Raw genomic sequence first — 20,636 nt, 5'->3', positions numbered from 1 at the left:
TTTTCGAAAACTGAAACTTTTCCAATGGTAAACGTTAATCTTCCCATTTTTGTTTATCAAACATCCTCTTACTTAATTTAAAAAATTGAATGCACACTAAATTTTTAATTCTTTAAAAATATCTTAAAAATATCTTGCGTTACTTGAAAGATTCACAACTAAATGCAATTCAAACCTGTATCATTTATACAAAAACGAAAATAAAAGAACATCTCCTAAATATCCTCGGTTTGCTAAAAGAGCGACATTAACAATTGAACGATCCTCAAATATCTACAAAACCTAAAATAGCCTACTGTTACCTAAAAGAAACATATTTCAATTTCATCATCACCAATATTTTAACAGTATCTAATAGTTCCCCCAAACCAGAGACAGTTATCTACAATAAATCAGGAAGAAGGAGAAAATATTTTCATTATCAAAAATAATCAATAACGTTCTACTTAAAAAAATTCTGCTTCAAAAACCAGTTCCCATAAAAACTGGACAATCCTCAGTTCCCTGCTCTTCCAGCAAACCAAAGATCTGATTCCACAGAAGCAAGGAGCCAAAAACGAGCTCACAACGAGATCCCTCGCTGATGGTACCCTGTATCTGCTCACAGGAGGGGAAAGAGTTCGACGTGAAGCCATTCCCAGGGGATTGCTCCAAGTACCTACTATGTCGGAAGGGCGTCTGCAACCTGACCAACTGCCAGTACACCTACGTGTTCGACCCAGTGACGGGCACGTGCACCCACCGAGCCCGCGGGACCATCAACTGCGGTCGTCGCTCGCCTAAGAAGCACATATTTCCGTGATCCAGCCTCCGCGATAATCCCTCCGCGACTATGTATCATGACGAGCAATAAATTGCAACGCAAAGAGCGTAACCACGCTGTCCTCGCGGTGTTTGCCTTTCCCTCTAGTTTGCAGTCGGTGTTTGCAGCCGTCGGCCTCTTTCTCGGCACCGGTGGTGTCTGATTGTTGTCAACTAGGGCCAATTTGCTCTCGTGGGAGTCAATTGGCAAACAGTTCTATGTGCACTCGCTCGATTGCCGCGTTGACAAAAGCACGCGTCTCGTCTCTCCACCAGCAACGCAATCGAGTCTTCTCCTCTTTCGCTCCGCTCCGCGTCTGTTCCTCTACGTTGTTCCCCTACTCGATTTCTTTCTTCCTACAACGCGGCATGGAGTCCTCTGGCTCGGTCTCGACCCCTGACACCCAGCCACCGATAACCCTTTCCTTTCTCCGAACCACCGCGTGTTTTCCGCCAAGAACACGCGACTATCTGCTGTTTCTGGGTAACCGAGCGATCGGATGATTCTATGGGGAAAAGCGGATCAGTACAGCGCGATGCTCCGAGTGTCGTGGAGGCGTCGAGGATGAGGCCAAAGCGGGTTTTCGCTGTTCTTGCGCTTCTGTGCGTGGTTGGCTTCGCCCACGCGGTACGTGGCCCTTCTTCACCTTTCACCCTGGGAGTCCCTGGTACCCTGATCCATTGGGAGGTCTGTGGACTGACTTCGTGTCGAGGGTCTCAGGATGGTGTGACTGTGGCTTAGATTGAAGGGTGTGGATTATTGAGGATGGTTTTTACTTCTGTGTGATGTTAGGTGATGCGTGGGATGATGGGTGGTACTGTTTCTTGGATTATTTTTTACCTGATCGATGAAAGGGGATCCAAACTCAGTTAATTTTGAGTATGTGCTCTTTGGAGTTCTTTGGAAGATCTTGTAAATGGGCTGTGTTCAGTGTACTACGTTGTTTGAGCAACTTGACACACGTAGTGACGATGGATGTTCATGGTCAGACAGGAGATCTTGAGGAGTTTGATGACTGTAGAAATTTGAGTCCCTTTAAACGAAAGTCGAAAGTAAATATGATGTTAAGAAAATAGAGTAAAGAAGAAAATAGGAAATTATAGTGGTGAATATGCAACAGAATTTAATATAATGTGATTTATGTCCCATTATAGCCAATAACTAGAAATATATTCGAAATGAATGAAGTATTTTATTGCGCTGCAAATATCTGAAAAAATATCTTGAATCGCATAGGTCATCTACGTTCTATGCTTGAGATTTGTGAAGATATAAATCTATTTGACAGATACAAATATATCAATCTGTATATACCATACTTGATAGATAGAAATACTTGTTGACATGTTTTGGGTTGCATAACAATTCTTAGTAGATAGTTTCAGTCTGTGTAAGACTTGGAACACAGTATCTTCAATTAAACGCAGCTCGAATAATCGAAATATAGAGACACATTCCTTTCTGGCTTTAATCAATAAATAAAGACAGCACGAATAATTGAAATATAGAAACACATTCCTTTTTGGCTTTCATCAATACATGCTAGAAATATGGCCTGGTTAATATGCATTGACGAGATAAGTGCTGATAAGGTGGAAGATAAATATAAAAAATGTGGTTCACAAGTGTCGATGAATGATTCTGATAAGTAGTATTAAAAGCACTTGTACGTATGTCAGTCGTACTCATTTAAAGACTTCTTAAAAATTTCAACTGAAATACACAGCCTTTTTCATTCTTAAATAATATTCTTAAAATATTCATTTTTTATAAAATTAGTCAATTGAAAGATCGACTAACAATTATTGACAACCCTAGTAGTAAATGAAGATTTTACTTAAAATTGCCAAAGAACTGTCATCCCTCTACAACTCTTAATTCATGTTCATCACCTTCAATAAAATCCCAATTCCTTCACTAGCCTACATTATATCTCATTTTCACAGAAAATACTTGACATAGTTACCATTTATAATCAACATTTTATGCAGATTTACGATCCCAAGGAAGTCACCACAAAGCCACCAAAACGAAGAGAACCAGTCCTTCCTTGGTACTTATCTGGCAAGGAGTATAATGATTCTAACGAGGATTTATCGCGTTCTCCAAAATGGCGGACCGATACAGAAGACGCGAAACCCAGGAAACCGTTTGTAGTGAACGCTGAAACGAAGACATGGAGCTCTTGGAGGAAACCCTCTGGAAGTGAAATTGAGCAACGAACAGAGATCAAGAATGATCACACTGCGAGATTCGATCAAAATCGCGATTACTCCTTGGAGTATAGCCAATTCGAACAGCAGGAGAGTCATAGATTCCCAGACGAATTTTCTGATTTAGAGCAGAAGCAGGATCACGTGAAAGGTAAAGGGAAGACCAAAATTTTTGAGGGAAAGGATTCAGAAACGAAGACGAAGGATGATGAGTTTTACGAGGGAATCTCTGCTGATAGTACGGTAATAACTTTTCTAAAATTAGACATATGATAATTGGTTAATATCGTAACGTGTACAGGTTTTAGCAAGAATTTTCATTGGTATTTCTTTGGCCAAGAAATGTGAGTGATGTTACTTGAAAATTTTGAATATGGACTAAACATTCATATTTCTATAAAGAAAAGAGTTTAAAGAAACAGGAGACTTCAGTAACTATTTCGATCTTGAGGATGCAATCTCAGAAAACTAAAGATTATTGAAGAAAACGTGTTAATACTTATTTTTCACCAAGAATTTCACTTATTTCTCGCCAGAAACCTCGCAAAGAAGTCTCTGAAGCACTCTCAGCAAAACCACAATCCAGGGTCGCTCAATATGACCCCAAATTGGGCGTCCAGTGTCCAGACTCCGATTCGACAGGACAGTTTGTGTACCCTCCAGATTGCAAGTTCTTCGTCAACTGCTGGAAAGGCAGGGCCTTCGTTCAGCCATGCGCACCAGGCACCCATTTCAATCCAGAAACATTGGAGTGCGATTTTCCGCACAAAGTTAAATGTTATGGCGGTGAGGTTGCTGAGTTCCCATCGAATGAACATTTGGACTCCTCTGGCAGACGAGAACCACTTTTATCTGGCTCACATGGTCACCTGCAATACGATAGAATACAAGTCAGTTAAAAAGTACTCTGTTTGAGATACATTAATCATATTTTTAAGACAGCCAAAACTTTAATTACTGAGTTGTCTATGATTATCGTGAGCTCTTATAATTCCATAGTTATACTTGGAGATTGTTTACTTATTACTGCTGAATTAGAGTTGCCATGTACTCTGTCAACGTTCTATTTCATTCACAGGAGCCAAGATGTCCACCTTATGTAACTGGCTTAATGGCACACCCTTCAGATTGCACAAAATTCCTGCAATGTGCAAATGGAGGCACGTATATTATGGACTGTGGCCCTGGGACTGTGTTCAATCCTGCTATCAGCGTTTGCGATTGGCCGCGCAATGTGCGAGGATGTGAAGGTGATGACCTGAATAATAGAATGCTTACTAAAGATCAAAAGTGTACTGATGAACCCACTAATACGGACAATGATTAAACCTACTTGTATAAAAGTTAATCAAATTAATGAATCTTGTTAAATAGATGCTATCAAGTCTACGGACGAAACCACAACACCATTGGTCCCACCCACTCATGGTTTCGAGACTTATGATCACAGAAAATTAGACTACAATCAGCACCAACCAGTAAAAAAGGTTGCGTGTCCTCAGGATTATACAGGACTACTGCCACACCCAGACACTTGCAAGAAGTTCCTCCAATGCGCAAACGGGATCACCTATGTTATGGACTGTGGGCCTGGGACAGCTTTCAACCCTGAAACAACCGTCTGCGATTGGCCACATAAAGTACCTGGCTGCAGTGAACGTAATTAAGAACTTACTAACTCAGACGCTCATTCATAGAGTTCTGAACCTCATCTAATTTGCAATCCTCTTCACAGAGAAGCCTCCAGTCACGCAACCACCTGTTAGCCCTACTCTGAGACCCTGGTCATCGGGTGGGTCCAGTGACTCCAGAACCTGGCAGCACACTCATCAGTATAACAGAACGTCACCTGGTTATCAGAAACCTGGTTTCCCATCAGCTGGACACACCAATCGTCCCCTAACTACGACTAGTCACCCAGTAACAGATTGGGACGCACTCAGGCCAACTTGGAGACCCAGTTGGGCACCAGATGCTTGGACAACTGCGAAGCCACCCGAGACGAACTGGGATTCTACGAGACAGACCTCGAAACCGAGTTGGAAGCCCAGCACCTGGACAACTGCTGTGCCACCTCATCCTCATGGTCAGCATGAGTATAATGGGCACAGCGATCATTATGGAGGCAGTCACTATGGAGGCTTTAACGAGCAACATGGACACAATCACAATACTCACTGGGACCAATTTGGAAATTCTAATCGTCCAAACGTGCAGTGGCCACGTGAACACGGAACCAGTGATCAGGGACCTCATAGCTATCCTCACCATCATTATCATGATCATCACCATAGTGGGTCAGCGCATGATTCTAATAGAAACACTGAAACACAGCAACCTGTTCCTTCTTATGACCATCTTGGGAACCAGAGACCTACTCAGGTCCTTGGCGGAAATTGGCAACCTGATAGAAGACACCATCAAGTGCATCATCATGACAGTTCTCCATCTGCATCTGAGCATGATAACTTTGATCAACAGACGCAACAAGCTGTTTTCAATCAGTGGGAAGATGGAATGGAAGCTTCTGGAGGACTCGGTTCCTCTGTGAATCAAAATGTTGGGTTTGATAGAGGCAATGTACCACCGAACAGAAGGAGAGGTGAAGAACTCACGCCTAATAGGCAAGAGTATGGTAGAAATGGCCCTGGATTTCCACAGACAGGATTTGATCAAGCTCCTGCAGCTCAGGGGAACGTTTATGTGGATAACACTTATCAGTTGCCAGTGGATCAGGATACTTCGAATTTCAACAGACAGAAGAATAAGACAGTTTGGAGTGACTCTGAGGGTGCAGGAAGCAGACCAGTGCCTAGTACTTGGAGTCAGCAAAGGCCAGTGCAGTTGCCAAGTCAGACACAGACTCAGCGCTGGGATCAAGGTGAATTGGAATTTTTTTTGTAATTTGTTTCTCACGTTGATCGATCGGTAGTAATTTTGTACAATTGGCTACATTTGTGAATAGAAATTTTTGTTTAGTGGTGGAGATTATTTAATGAGGATTACTGATCGATTAATCGTGGGCTTCATGCTGTGATTGTTTTGCCTATGTAATTTGGAATGGAATAATAAGATCTGGAGCATGTGTATGCTAATAATGTATGAGCATTTCTTTTTACTTTTACTGCTTGATTGGCAGGGGGTATGAAATTAATTTTTTTTATGAATTAATATTCTAATTGAAGTCCAACACCAGTATCTTCGAAATTCTCATTCGAGAAATTCTACTAGTCAATTAATGGTAAGGCTAAGTTATAACCAAAATGAGGAAATGTTATTAATACTTTGTGGTATGTGAAATGTCGGTGAACTCTAAATTTACAGCAAAATCTATGAACTCATCATGGACTTACAAAAGGTAATAAGTTAAATTAAATTTATCTCGTGGTGTATTATGTATCATAATAATGAAAGAAAATATTTAAAAATGTGTATGAAAAATTAATTTGCTTGGTGTAAAGATTCTGTTGTTCTTGTTTTTATATTATTCTGGGAATTATCAAAGTAAACAGCATTAAATATGAGTATAAATGTTATTTCTTTGCAGGTCCTATTAATGAAAACGATAGAAGAGCAGATTCAAAGTTAAACCAATGGTCATCGAAGACGAACATTTTAGATCATGCTAAAGGAAAATATCGACCAGGTACTAACACTTCACGTATTTCCATATTTTCAATATTTTATTTTTTCATCGTCTAAATAATTCTTTTTTTTTTTACAGGGGTAAGTAATTCATCGAAGTCTTTTTATCCAAATAATATATATGCAAATATAAATCGTAAAAGGGGTCATTTTTTTACGAAGGAAATCGAGGTGAATCAAGGACACTCGAGAACGAAAACTTATAGCCCGAATAATATATCAACCTCGAATGACGTAGATACCGAGGATCAGAATATTTATATTGATTCTCAATCAACTGTCGTACCAAATATATTCCTTCAACCATCATATAACAATTTGGATAAAAATAATGGATCACAAAATAGTAACATGCCTGCTTATGGACATCGCAAGCCCAAGTATAAGCCAGTTAATCCATCCTCTGGCAGTGGAGATTTAGTAGAATCTGGTAACAATTATTCTACTTTGTATTTTGCAATCAAATTACAATTACCTCATCTATTCCCTTCGTTATCAATTTAACAGGTACAAATTACAACCGTGTAGCTGTGCCATCAACGAACCTCCAGCCACCTAGTGATTCAGAACCTCCTTCAGATTCAAGAAATGTACCAAACACTTACAATCAGTATCCACCTGTGCCAGCAGTCTACTTACAGCCCCCAATTTATGAACCTTCTCAAAGGAACTCCACGTCTCCAATTGGATGGCAGTTCCCAGCTATACCAGCGACTGATCTTCAGCCACCGATTTACGAACCTCCTCGAAGGAACTCAACACCCCTAACAAGTTGGCAGTACCCAGCTATGCCAGCAACTGACCTTCAGCCACCGATTTACGAACCTCCTCGAAGAGACTCGACGCCCCTAACTGGTTGGCAGTACCCAGCTGTGCCAGCTACTGATCTGCAGCCACCTGACAATGAGTCCCCAAATGGTTTCCAAAATTCTTGGAACTCTACTTCACCAAATGTGAATCAGTACCCTGTGTCATCTACCAATCTTGACCCACCAGATCGTTCCTTGGTTCCTCCAGATTCTGATACACCAAATCTTACTAATCAAGCTCCAAGTGTCCCAAGAGGTGACCTGGAACCACCACACTATCAAACGAATGATCGTGCAAACAATTTCTCAGGTTCTGTCAGCAGTACCACTCAGAGAGTACCAGACATGCATTTGGTGGTTCCTGCAAAGAAGAAGTTCTTAAAAGTACCGCAAAAGCCTACGAATAAAGTTTCCACCACTGCAAAACCGAATATCCCTAGCGTGTCGGATGAAGAAGTTGACAGTTCCTTATCAGCGTATGTATCCCCGACAGAATTACCAGAGGTGATCGAACCTGACCTGGACTACGACGTGGATGTGCTAGATGACAAGCAAGTTTGGAAGCCAGTGTTGGTCTTTGAGAATAAAACTCAGACTACCACGACTGAGTCCTCTGCTATCATGAAGATTAATAAGAAGAAAACTGATGTGGACCTGTTCAACATTGAAGCTGCTCCGTTTGCTCAAGGTAAGTGTGTTTAGAACTATTAGAAGAATTTTGAAGCATTAAAAAGCTGAGGTTCGACGAGATGCAGGTGAGTTCTATGTTTCATTTTTGTTATGTTAATTCTTGGGCATAATCGATCTGCTTTAGGCATGACGCTCTTGGAATGATCTGTTGAAATGTGGCTCGTTTTAGTTATTTCTTAGGTATCCAAGTGTACTCAATCATTGAGCTCCTGAGTAGCTGAATTTTGCTTATTTTAATGACAGTGTGTTTAATGTAATTTTTCAGAGGAGCCACCATTCCCAGTGTACTATGTGCCTCCAGTGGAACCACTGGATCATTCGAAGAAGATTGCTCATCCAACTCCGATATCTGGTCAAGTGAGAATTCCTACATCTAAGATTAATTAGTATTGCCCTTTTATCTAATAAATGGAACCTAGAGTCTGAAGCTTTTTCAGAAATTTCATTTCAACTCTACTACTTTATATTTGAGAGTGATCAATTCATTTCTCTAAGATGATTAATCTACTTTTCTCAGGTGATTCGCTTGAGGGGTGGTTCTGGACCTCACGATGGCTATGTGGAGGTTCAGGGGACGAACCCTGGTTGGGGGGTCGTTTGTGATTCTAGAAACGGCTGGACCCTCAAGGAAGCCCACGTTGTTTGTCGACAACTTGGCTACGCGAGGTGCTTTAACTACTGATTTTAAACAAACCTTCAATATATATATATCTTCTTTCAATGCTTCAAAGATGTACCTAAGTTCAAATCCTAATAAGACAATCCCTGAACTATTAATTACAAATATTTCAAATCGAAACAAGCACAGCTATAAGACAAAAAATTGAAGAAAAGTTTTTTCAAAATTAATTCCGTGAATTTATTTAGGTAAAGGGTTGCTTTTTTTCTAGGGGTGCAGAGATGGCTTGGCAGGGAAGAAATACTCGAAATGGAGTGCCATCGTGGATCGCCGCGAATACTGTATCGTGTCAAGGCAACGAGACCAGATTTCAATCGTGCAAGTAAGACTTCATGACTCACAGACGTTTTCCCCAGTCAACAGATAAGAGATCACTTGCGTCGCCAGCGCAATTAAAGTAAACATAGCGCTGATTAATCGCCGACTACTGTAAACTGTCGTGAATTGCGTTCTGGGAAATCGTTGCTAAAGCTATTGGATTAAGAGTTGATAATTAAACAGGAAAATGTTTTTGTTAATCTCTATCCTATTCGTTTGCAATTTAGTGCAATGTTTTAATTTAATATTCAAAATTGAAATTATTAGTACCATAGACTTGTACTTTATCGTTCTTTAGCAGCAAGTATAATAGTTACACTTAAATACTAAATATTACTGTAGCTGTGGCATTTTTGGTAGTAACCAATCTATTTATTTAATATAAGGAAATTTAAAGAATAATCTAAATTTTTGAAAATTGAATGTAAGAAGATCTCCAATGCTCCACTTGATAGAAATATCCAATTCATTCTAATTATTGCATTCAATATCCTGCATAATAATTAAATTTCCTTTTTAGGATATGTCTGACTATAGATTGACACTAATCCCTTAATCTACTCAATTTTAGTCTTACAGAATAAGTAATACATCCTCCTATACATGAATTATTCCCAAAGCTAATTTAGCTTCTAATTAACATTTAAGATGGAAATTCTATCCCAGAAAGGAATACTTAAAAATTTTTTGCAAAGAATTAGTAAAACGTCGTCGACTAACAATACCTGCAAACACATTAAACTGAACGTTAAAACTGAAACATCCTTCACTAAATTTTCCTCAAAAGTAACAAAACCTTAATAATTAGTCGCATATATCAGTCATCGCGATTTAAAATATTAATTAAGAGAAATGATTTAGATTCACGCACCAGGCAGAGTGTCGCGTGGAGAGAGACGCAATAGGGGTGAGATGCACGCCGAATCGTGTGGCGCATTGTCGCAAGGACGAAGTACCATACGAGGGACAATGTTATCACTTGGCTGATCCTGATAGCGGATTGAATCACGCCGAAGCGTTGAATTATTGTTCGCGAAGACAGGCACGACTCGTCGATATCACCAACCAGGCAGAGAACGATTTCGTGTCTGAGTGGCTGATACAGATGCATCCGGAAGTCGGTACGATCATGACTTCTGGCGTCGGTTTCACCACCCTCAATCGCGTGCTGTGGCTCTGGGAGGACTCTTCGAGAGCTAAGTTTAAGTAAGCTGCGATACTATGAAGCTTGTACTTGAGAGCCAACTTGGCCCAAGTCTTTTTTGTTACTTTGTATGAGAGTTAAAAACAAACGCGATGATCCATTTCTTAACAGAGAATTTTAAGTATTTTATACTATTAAATTTCTTTCATTTATAAAATAACTAACTAAATTCCTGTTGGTATAATAAAATGAAGAAGAAGTAGTAAGATTCTGTAAAAAATTCAATTTTAAAAAATAGGCTTGGGTTAATCTGGCTTTCAGGTACAGAATTATTTTTTAAATAAATTTGTTATATTCTAGGAGACTTTGAAATTCAGCAATCTTATCCTTTCAAAGACTTCGTTTCTATTTTCAGTATTTGGCAATTTTCGAACCTGCGACTTTTTATCTTTCTACTTGAATTTTCTTATCAAGCTTTCGATAAATATAGTACTTCTAAAAATTATGGTATGGAAAAATTGTAGTAAAAATTGGCAGAACTTGACTGACAATAACTTCGCAGAATATCATCGTAGGATCACGTTTATTATTTTAAATTAAAGCATGAAGTCCCCTACCATTATAATTTCTTAAATCTGAGATCATTTTAGTCATATTGAAAATTGTGAAGTTTGACAAGATGCACGGACTTGTTAAAATTTTTTTCGGGAATATCGTTTGGAGCAACATAAAGCTCGAATCTTTCACTTCAATTTAAAAAAAAGAGTAACTCGCTGCGATTTTTTTTCGTAAAGTTACAGCAGTATAAAGTAGCCCTTGCATTTTTACAACACGTCAGCTAATGTTAATGTTAGCGCTACATGATAAGAATGCAAGGGTTAATTTAAAATGCTGTAACTTTACGAACAAAAATGACAGCGACTTGATTCTTTTTTTAAATTAAAGAGGAGGGTTCGAGCTTTATGCTGCTCTAAATGAAATTTACAGAAAAATTATAATATACATGGCAAGGGTGCACTGAACTTAAAATCGGGACATAGTACTCAAAAGCAAAGATTTTAGGTTTCAATTTAAAGCAAAAACCTTGATCTTATGATGATTTTTCGCGAAGTTATCGCCTCTCAAAGTTGACTAATTTTTATCAAAAATTTTTCTATAGCGTAATTTTGTTGAGCAGTGTATAAGTTTTTTATTTTGTGAATTTTTATGAGACTTCGAAGAATACTAATTTTCTACTTAGGTTTCTCTAATTACATTTCTTCGACTTTCATGCAATATTTATATCTGCTAATTGTGATCAGCTTTACAAAGTGGTGGCCAGGATGGATGGAGGACAAGAAGCAACCCCCGATCGTGGGCTCCCGTCCCGTTTGCATTGTGATGAAGCGGAAGTTCCCTTGTCACGAGAGGCCAGATTCGATTTGCGTTGCTGATTACTTTTTCTGGGACACGGAGGACTGCGCCACCTCTACAAAGGGTCACTCTTACATTTGTGAGAGGCCTTACGACGACATTGGTACGAATGTTTTAGTAATCTCTTAATTAATTACTTAATACCTTCATTCGAAATATCTGCCACCCTTTTTCCGTGTAATTAATAGCAACTGTGACATACCTCATCTTTTGACTGATGTAGAAGGTTCAGTGCAGAGTATTCAAAAGAATTCAAAGACGAAAATCTGTTACATTAATTAAATGAAATTTCTCACCGCTGAAATATGTAAATCTCCTGAGTGAAAAATGTGTTAATCTATTTTTTGACTTATTCAATTAGGCTGCATTTATGGAAAAGGGAGCCAGTACGCGGGAAATGCAAATGTAACTGCATCGGGGAAGGATTGTCTTTCGTGGGACGATAAGAGAGTGGCTCATCCCCTTGTAGTGAATGTTAGTCCCTTTATTCTTTTGCAGTTAGTTTCTATGTAAAGTAATAAAATAATTTGGTATTAAAACTAGTACTACTTTTGACAACTTTCTTTCTAAAATGAAATTTACAAAAATTTGTGTATCATAGATTGTTAACAAAGAGGTGAGGGAAAAACTGAAGACTCACAACTACTGCCGAAATCCAAATCCAAATAGGGAGACAAGGCCATGGTGTTTCACTGGCCCAAAGGGAGAACGTGAATATTGCGACATTCCACCGTGTGGAAATATTGGTACTACTTTGGAGGAACTCTGATTTTTAATATAAACCTCGTTTAAACGTATTGTGAATAACGCTCTGCTTACTGAATAAATAAATAATAATAAATAACAATGTGGTCCTTTCCCTTAGGTATTGAGAAATCACCTTTAATAGGTGGTGTATGCAAGTCCAAGCATTTCGAGTGTCAGCCTGGTGAATGCATCCCCTCGCCATGGGTCTGTGATGGAGAAGAGGTAAATTATCTATTTCAGTAAATTTATTTTGAATATAGAGAATAGACTGAATATCTTGAGGAATTTTTAATTGTTTTGTGTGATGACATGCAGAATTTCGAAAGCTTTTATTTGTTTCTTTCATTTATAAGGATTGTACGAATGGAGCAGATGAAAAGGACTGCATATCACACATAGATAGTTTCCAGAAATATACTAAGCACAAACTGGAAGGCCATGACGTCGAAAAGTGGTTAAACACGCCATTGAAAACGTGTGCTCTCAGATGCAAGGAAGCTGATTTCACGTGTCGATCTTTCACACACAAGTGAGCAAGTACTAATTAAAATTAATTACTGTTAATTAATACTAACTTACTTAAATATGAATTACCTTAAATTGTACGTACCATGAAAATTATACGAAACATTGGTGCCATATTAATACCATATTGTATCACAATGATAAATTTAAATTTTACTAAGCTAATAGTATGCACGTAATAATGTCTTGTTAATTAATTAATTTGCATTGCACACTACCAGTTTATTATTTTATATTCGTATCATTTTCTACTAGGGCGGAAGGAAACATCTGCCTTTTGAGCGACAGCAATGTTGGCATGACAGGGTCATTGAAACCTAATCGAGATTTCGATTACTATGAAATGAAAGAAAGGAGTGTAAACTGCGAGAATATGTTCCTTTGTGGAAATCGGAAATGCATCAATCAAACCAAAGTTTGCGACGGAAAGAACGATTGCAATGATCGCAGCGACGAAAGCATCTGCACAGTAGAAAATTTAGACTATGCCATTCGATTGGCTGGTTCAGATAATGCTCACGAAGGCAGAGTGGAAGTCAAAAGTAAATATAAGTTTTAATATTAAATAAATTTAATAATAAATATAGTATTATTTTAATAATAAATATAGTATTATTATATTTAATATTAAAATATTATAATAATAGCATGAATTAACATATAGAATAAATTGAACCCTTGAAAATATTACAATCTATCAAGAATCATTAATATAAAAGTAGAAACTAAATTTTAATTTGAACTACAAATATAGGAAACAGAGAATGAATTTTTACTACTTTGAAGTAGCCAAAATGCAATGCAAAATTTTATAGTTGGAAGTAGAGAATCAACTATTGCAACTTTAAAATAGCCAAAATGTAGTAAAAAATTGTATAGTTGGAAGTAGAAGTAGAGAAGTAGAGAATCAATTTTTACTATTTTGAAATAGTCAAAAAACAATGAAAAATTGTATAGTTGAATTCTTTTGCCTATTTATCCTCATAAATGTTGATTCTAACAATGCCAATGAAAAATCATGCAGTCTTGGGTGTCTGGGGCCAAGTTTGCGATGATGGTTTCGGAACGATCGACGCCGACGTAATTTGCAAAGAACTTGGCTTCGTTCTTGGCGCCTTAGAAGTCAGACCAGGGGGCTATTATGGTAATTTGGAACCACCAACGAGATTCATGGTCGACCAACTGAGATGCCGAGGCAACGAGACCTCTCTACGCGAATGCGACTTCGAAGGGTAATTCTACTAACGTACACTAAATCAAAATCTGAATGAAGCACAGCACTCTAACTTCCAAAAATAATGCCAGTCAATTTTGTGCATTAAATAAAACACGTTAATGGATGGACTGTGGGGTACCATAAAATAGAACTTTTAAGAGAGCAGAATAGGACAGGTGTTTTTTTCCCAGATGGGGTGTCCATAACTGTCAACCGGAAGAGGCAGTGGGTGTCGTATGCAAGACTGCAGTCGATACCTGTCCCGACGGTTCTTGGAAGTGTGACAAGAGTCCTGAATGCATTCCAGTTGCATTCATATGCGACACGGTTGTCGATTGTCCCGATGGCTCTGACGAAAGCAGTGAACACTGTGACGTGAGTAATTGCTTCGAAATTAAATCAAACGCATTGTTACACGAACGTAAGTGTCTTAGGTAGCCCAAATTATCGATGCAATTTTCTATCTCTAATTTTAATTTTTGAGTTCTATTCATGAATATTCTTTTCATTCTTTCAAAAATAAATATTTCAATATTTCAATAAAACCTGATTTCTGATACTATATCTTGACTTTTATTTTTACAAAGTGTAAGATATGATACATAAAATATTCTTCAAAAGTCTTTCCTGTTTTCAAGGATAAGATAATACTAATTATTTATACTTGTGTTTAGGAAGTCTTTCCTGATTTCGTGAATGATATAAATTTAATTATTTAAATACGATTATTTGTGTTCTTAAGAGGCTGTTTTCATGGATAAGATATTACTGATTATTTTTAATCTCAGGGTGCTTCTATCTAAAATTTCTGTACCAAACACGAGTGACCATTTTAGGCACCTTTCGAGATTCGTTTGGTGAATGGAAGTTCTCGTCTAGAAGGAAGAGTCGAGGTTCGCCATCACGGTATATGGGGTACGGTCTGCGATGACGATTTCTCGAGTGCAGCGGCTACTGTGATATGCAGATCTCTAGGATACGGTGGACGAGCTGTTGCCAAGAAAGATGGCTACTTTGGACCTGGAGAGGGGCCAATTTGGCTCGACGAAGTAAGATTTGAAATAGGCTTTTTATCATTAGTTTGAATTTTTGTTTGGACACGTATCCTGCTCGAATCCTTCCCTCATATCTACTCTATCTTTTTTTAAAGTACATCTGTATACAGTGTTCGCAATAATTTGTAAAATTATTTCTTTTATTTCTGACTTTGTATAATTCTGAAAATCATAGTATACTACATAGTTGAATTCATTTTAACAAACACTTTTATATTATATAAAGAATATGTAGTATTGCATTTAAAAAAGTAAATGACACTTTTATTTGTCGAAAATATTGAAAATACAAAAATTGAGATACGCTATCATGTTGGCAGTAAAATGTACTACATCTTTCTTTTCTTTCATTTTTTTCTAATGTATATAGCTTACGAAGAAAACAATGGTACAAATTATCGCGAACCTCCTGTATGCTGCTCTTAAATAATTATTTATGTTATCTCTATATTCGTTAGTTAATCGATTTTTTCATAAAACCTCTAACTTAAAATGTTTCTATATTACACTAGTTATTTTGTTAAATATTTGCTAGTCCATTTCACGTAATAATACTACTTAATTGATGAAATATTCGACTGAAAACCCAATTGACTGTAATGGTATTCTTGTTTGAAACGAATCTTGTCTGCGAACAAGGTCAATTGTTATGGGAACGAGACACAGCTGTACAGATGCGATCACGATCACTGGGGACAGCATAATTGCGATCATGGCGAGGACGCAGGTGTGATTTGTACACCTGGAGACGTTAACAATTCCGAGGTAAATCGAAATATTCTGACTCGGCGAAGATCATAAATTTTAAGATCTAGAATCAGCAGAAAAATCAAACCACCTGCACATCAGATCAAAAATATTCGAAACCCCTCGTAGCAAGATCTATATTTCATAAGATGAAGATAAATCTTTCCCTCGCTCCAAATGAAAAAAGAAATAAGCAGCTTTAGAAACTTTCTTTAAATAAATGCCAGCAAAGTAGTCCCTCCTAACTAATTCCCATTTAATCGAACAATTAAATAATAGTAGAAATTGATTTAACTAACAAGTAGTAGAACCGTATATCAACCGTGTAATTTAATTTTATCACAAAGTGTAAACGATATTTGTAAAAATGTAGTTCAAGGTAGACGAAGATATTGACACAGTAGTTACGTTAGTTATTTAATAGTGTCGTAATAGTAAATTATTGATGGATTTGTAAACGATTGATAGAACGTTTATACTTTTCAATAAATGATGAGTTTACGTAACGATCACGAGGCTTGTTTACTTCATACCTTGACCCAGATTCTAACCCTTTTGTACGTTTAACCTAAGTACGCAATTATCGACTGAATAATTGCAGCCACGATGGGATTCCATATTGACTGTGCCGGAGACGGACATCAACGACATACTTCCGGCCAATTGTGGCAAGCGATTCGACGATTTCAACTATGAAGAGAGCCTTATATTTCAGAAGGTGGTGCACGGTAACGTCGCGCCGAAGGGTAGCTACCCCTGGCAGGTAAATTCAATCTTTATTATAATCTTAGAAATTAGAATCGTTATCGACTGTTTAATCCATGATGGTCTACAGGTTGTCTATGCTCAAACAGACCATCTAAATACCTCTTTTATTTTTAATGACACGAAAATCGTCCATATGAAGGTTTGAATGGTTTCGAAGGAGAAATATTGGAAATTTTTCAGAATGCTTCCAAATTGAACTTAGCTAAACCTTAATTTGAAGAAGACTATAGATTCATAATCAATAAAGTCTCTGGCACATATACGAAGTCTTTAAAAATCGAAATTAATAATGTTTAAAAATACTATGCAATAATCCTGTCTCCAAACGAAGTCAAAGTTCATTGAACTCCTTTTTCTTGCTATGCAACATTTGATAAAAGTTATTTACCTACACTTTGTGATGTTTGCTTGCTCCACAGGCCAGCATCCGTGTCAGAGGACACAGTAGATCTAGCCACTGGTGTGGAGCAGTGATTCTATCGTCTAAATATGTGCTCACCGCGGCGCATTGTCTCGAAGGATACAACAAGGGCACTTATTTCGTTCGTGCAGGCGATTATAACACAGAGGTAATTGAAAAGTTACTTATATCACGCTCAGATGCCAAAGTGACCAAATCAGGACAAAGTGATGATACGATAAATAAGGTAAACGTCCCAGTAGCTGACCATGACCCAGTATTTGGACATTAAAGATCATTTTATTTAATTTCGAACTTAAATTCTTGTGGATATAATAAAAAATAATATCTACAGAACAAAAAGATATCTTAAAATAGAATATTCAGCTACTGGAATAAAGTTCAAGTATCAGGACATGTATTGTTAGATTGCTTACATCCTGGGACATGTATTTTAAGCGTCCAGATATTGGGACACTTACCTTAATGTATTTTTAAAATCAACTTAAAGTAAACAGCCAAAGTAATCTACTATAAAGAATTGTTTAAGAGATGATTGATTTTATTCTTAAGATATTGAATTCTTCACGAAGAACTTAAAATTCCTCAAAATGGCTTCAGGAACTATTAAATATTATTTACCAACCATACATAATTTTATAACTATGCAGATATATTTTTCAATTTTTTAAAAATTCAGTACTAGTCTATACTTTGGTGGTGAAAATAAAATTTTTACAACAAGTAGACTTGATCAGTTTGGCTTCTAAAAGGCTCATACACAATGCCTTTCGAGCATGCTTGTTATAAAATTAAATGCAAAAAGGTAAAAAGCAAGCTTATCTCAAATAGAATACAGAAATCTGCTGACTTACCCATATTTCCAAATTGCTTTCTACTCTTCTTCGAAGCCATCTAGAGAAGCCAGTTATATCCCTGCTGCAATGTTATAGTGTCATCTTCTTAGTGATTGTTGATGTTCCTTGACTAAAGAAGGATCTTACTTACTATTCTCTTTTCGAGAGTGATTTAAATAATATAACTGAAGGAGGAAAAGCTTCATACATGTTGCATACGTACGAATATGTTAGATAGATGAAGGGACGGAAGCTGAGGCCAATATCGAGGACTACTTTATTCATGAAGAATTCCGCAAAGGTCATCGAATGAACAACGACATCGCCCTCGTGTTGCTTAAGGGGCAAGGAATTTCTCTGGGCAAAGGCATTATGCCAATTTGCCTGCCACCCTCGAATACAGAATATCCAGCGGGACTTAATTGCACTATCAGTGGATTTGGCAGCATCGAAACTGGAAAATCAAGTAAATAATTTGTTGCAAATATTATTGACAGTCCATTTGGCTGCTCAAATTTTTAACACTTTTCACAACCTTGTATTTTTAATGTAGTGTATTTAATAATGTTCAAGTTTAGAAACTTTAACAAATTTTCAAGTACGCGAATTTTCAAGAATGCAAAATTTTAATTATGCAAAATTTGTAAATATATGAATATTTCAAGCTTCTCAATTTTTTAATTTAGAAAATTTTAGATATATAAATTCTCAAAGTCTTAATCTCAATTTTCAGATTTCAGATTTCAGATTAGAATTAAATTCTAAAATCAACCGACTGCAAAATAATTCATATGTAGATTTTTCAATGAAGTTGGAAATTCTTTTAAGCAACGTCTGATTAAATTGTTATAGCACACTCGAAAAACCTGAGATATGGTTGGGTACCACTGCTAGATCAGACTGAATGTCGAGCAGGACACGTTTATGGTGAGGGTGCAATCAGTGACGGAATGGTTTGTGCTGGTTACCTTGACGAGGATGGTATTGACACCTGCGATGGTGACTCTGGTGGTCCATTGGCGTGTGTTAACAATGGTAAAGTACACAAATCTTGTGAAACTAGTCACGCGATTATTAAACAGAAAATTCAATTTATATTACAGAAGATATTGATTATATTAATTTATTCCAAAGAATTATTTTTAGGTTCCTTAATTCTTTTAAAAACTACCTTTCAAATTCCTAAGTTAATTCAAAAGTGTTGCTTCTTAAATTGGAAATTAATCATAGAGTTACAGAATGAGAACTGATTATATTAATTATGGAAAAATAAATAACGATCATAGAAGATAATAAAATGGATTTGACAAGTGATAAATATTTCACGCGATTTTGGATTTAACAAAAGTGACAAATATTTCATACGATTTCTTAATTTTATTGGTTTGCCTTCGCACAGGAGCTTTCACGTTATATGGGATTACCAGCTGGGGACAGCATTGTGGAAGAGCCAATAAACCTGGTGTTTACGTTCGAGTTTCTTACTATCGTCGTTGGATCGACCAGAAAATCCGAAATTCTTTCGGCGGGAGATAAGAGCTCAACTTTATGTCCACAAGAACCTAAGTACACTGTTATCGAGATAATCTCGTTCCAGCAGAGCACTTGAAGACAATCTCTATGATACTTACATTGTTTTACTTATCAGCTGATAGATTGAGGCTACGTAGATTGAAGTCACACGTTTATACACACAACTTTCTATACAATTTTCATTCTTATTTATGTAAAATGTTTTAATACGTATATTTAAATATTAAATATATGAAGTTTGTAGATTTAAGTATTACGATATTACAATTTTTATTAAACTTTGTTTTAAGAAACACGAATCAACTTCTCGAAATTTAGCGGAAACAGAACCAGATTATTAAGATAATGCAAGATTAATTAATTGTGTATTGTATTGAAACTGGCAATATTATTACTTAATTTAACACTGTTATTGATTTTCACGTTCCTTTGTGTGTCCACTCTCCTCGGAGTCCCGATCTCGACTAACTTAATATCAACTTGAGAACACCACCGAGTGACCTTAAGGGTTGTGTTAGTGGGGGTTTATTGCCCTGTCATAAATAACGCTGACATCGTATACTACAAAACTACCAACATTTCCAATTGTACTGATCATTATATTAACTTCTCAATACTTCATACAAAAAGACAAATATTAATAAAAATTGATCTATTAGAATCACCCTCTATTATTAATTAATCCTCAAAAGTAATTTAGATAGTTTACCTTGGTTTAGTAGTAATTTCCTCAAAGTTCATGTTGTTAAACAAATATTAAAACATTTCCAGAGGTGCCATTTAGTTATTATTATTTCTTAAAAATTAAGGATTGTGAACGTTAACTATTTGTGATTTTCGAAAGAATACTACTCCTGAAAACGTCCATTAAATCTGTAGTTTATTTCGTAAGACATCGTCGTTTCTACAATAATTGTAATTGCTGTCTTGTCGCTGTTACATGATTGAGCCTATTTATGTACAATAGTCCCAACATATTCGATCGGATTAGATCAAAACGTGGAAACGGAAACCCCGCCGTACGCACAATGAAATTCTCGTCCGAACAATAAAGTGAAAATGTAAAATGCGAAAT

General features: G+C 36.9%; 2 protein-coding genes across 3 annotated transcripts in view; one reads left to right on the top strand and one right to left on the bottom strand.

Annotated features, from left to right (window-relative positions):
* The first annotated feature begins 1,366 nt into the window (after positions 1–1,366).
* On the top strand, positions 1,367–20,216 carry LOC143182076 (uncharacterized). Its single transcript, XM_076382818.1, has 31 exons — positions 1,367–1,429; positions 2,794–3,258; positions 3,552–3,905; positions 4,094–4,265; positions 4,390–4,674; positions 4,751–5,915; positions 6,340–6,373; positions 6,477–6,519; positions 6,563–6,661; positions 6,740–7,090; positions 7,168–7,431; positions 7,657–8,157; positions 8,425–8,516; positions 8,677–8,825; positions 9,050–9,160; positions 10,018–10,362; positions 11,602–11,816; positions 12,075–12,187; positions 12,315–12,459; positions 12,579–12,682; positions 12,814–12,989; positions 13,241–13,527; positions 14,010–14,217; positions 14,393–14,576; positions 15,038–15,250; positions 15,896–16,021; positions 16,605–16,766; positions 17,191–17,340; positions 18,263–18,494; positions 18,881–19,063; positions 19,428–20,216. The coding sequence occupies exons 1-31, from the start codon at positions 1,367–1,369 to the stop codon at positions 19,562–19,564; spliced, it is 7,128 nt and encodes a 2,375-aa protein (XP_076238933.1). The 3' UTR covers positions 19,565–20,216.
* LOC143182683 (uncharacterized) overlaps positions 3,646–20,636 on the bottom strand; it is a 506,678-nt gene continuing 489,687 nt past the window's right edge. The window contains exons 14-17 of one of the 2 annotated variants that reach the window (XM_076383871.1): positions 18,252–18,482; positions 18,047–18,158; positions 4,036–4,273; positions 3,646–3,884 (exon numbers count right to left, since the gene is read on the bottom strand). The gene's annotated coding sequence lies outside the window, so the exon portion shown is untranslated. The remainder of the gene's footprint in view (positions 3,885–4,035; positions 4,274–18,046; positions 18,159–18,251; positions 18,483–20,636) is intronic. The other variant, XM_076383872.1, reaches the window with a different exon arrangement.

Source organism: Calliopsis andreniformis, chromosome 8 (assembly GCF_051401765.1).
Source record: "Calliopsis andreniformis isolate RMS-2024a chromosome 8, iyCalAndr_principal, whole genome shotgun sequence".
Lineage (NCBI taxonomy): Eukaryota > Metazoa > Arthropoda > Insecta > Hymenoptera > Andrenidae > Calliopsis > Calliopsis andreniformis.
Note: the sequence above shows the minus strand (reverse complement) of the source record. Positions and strands in the feature narration are given on the sequence as shown.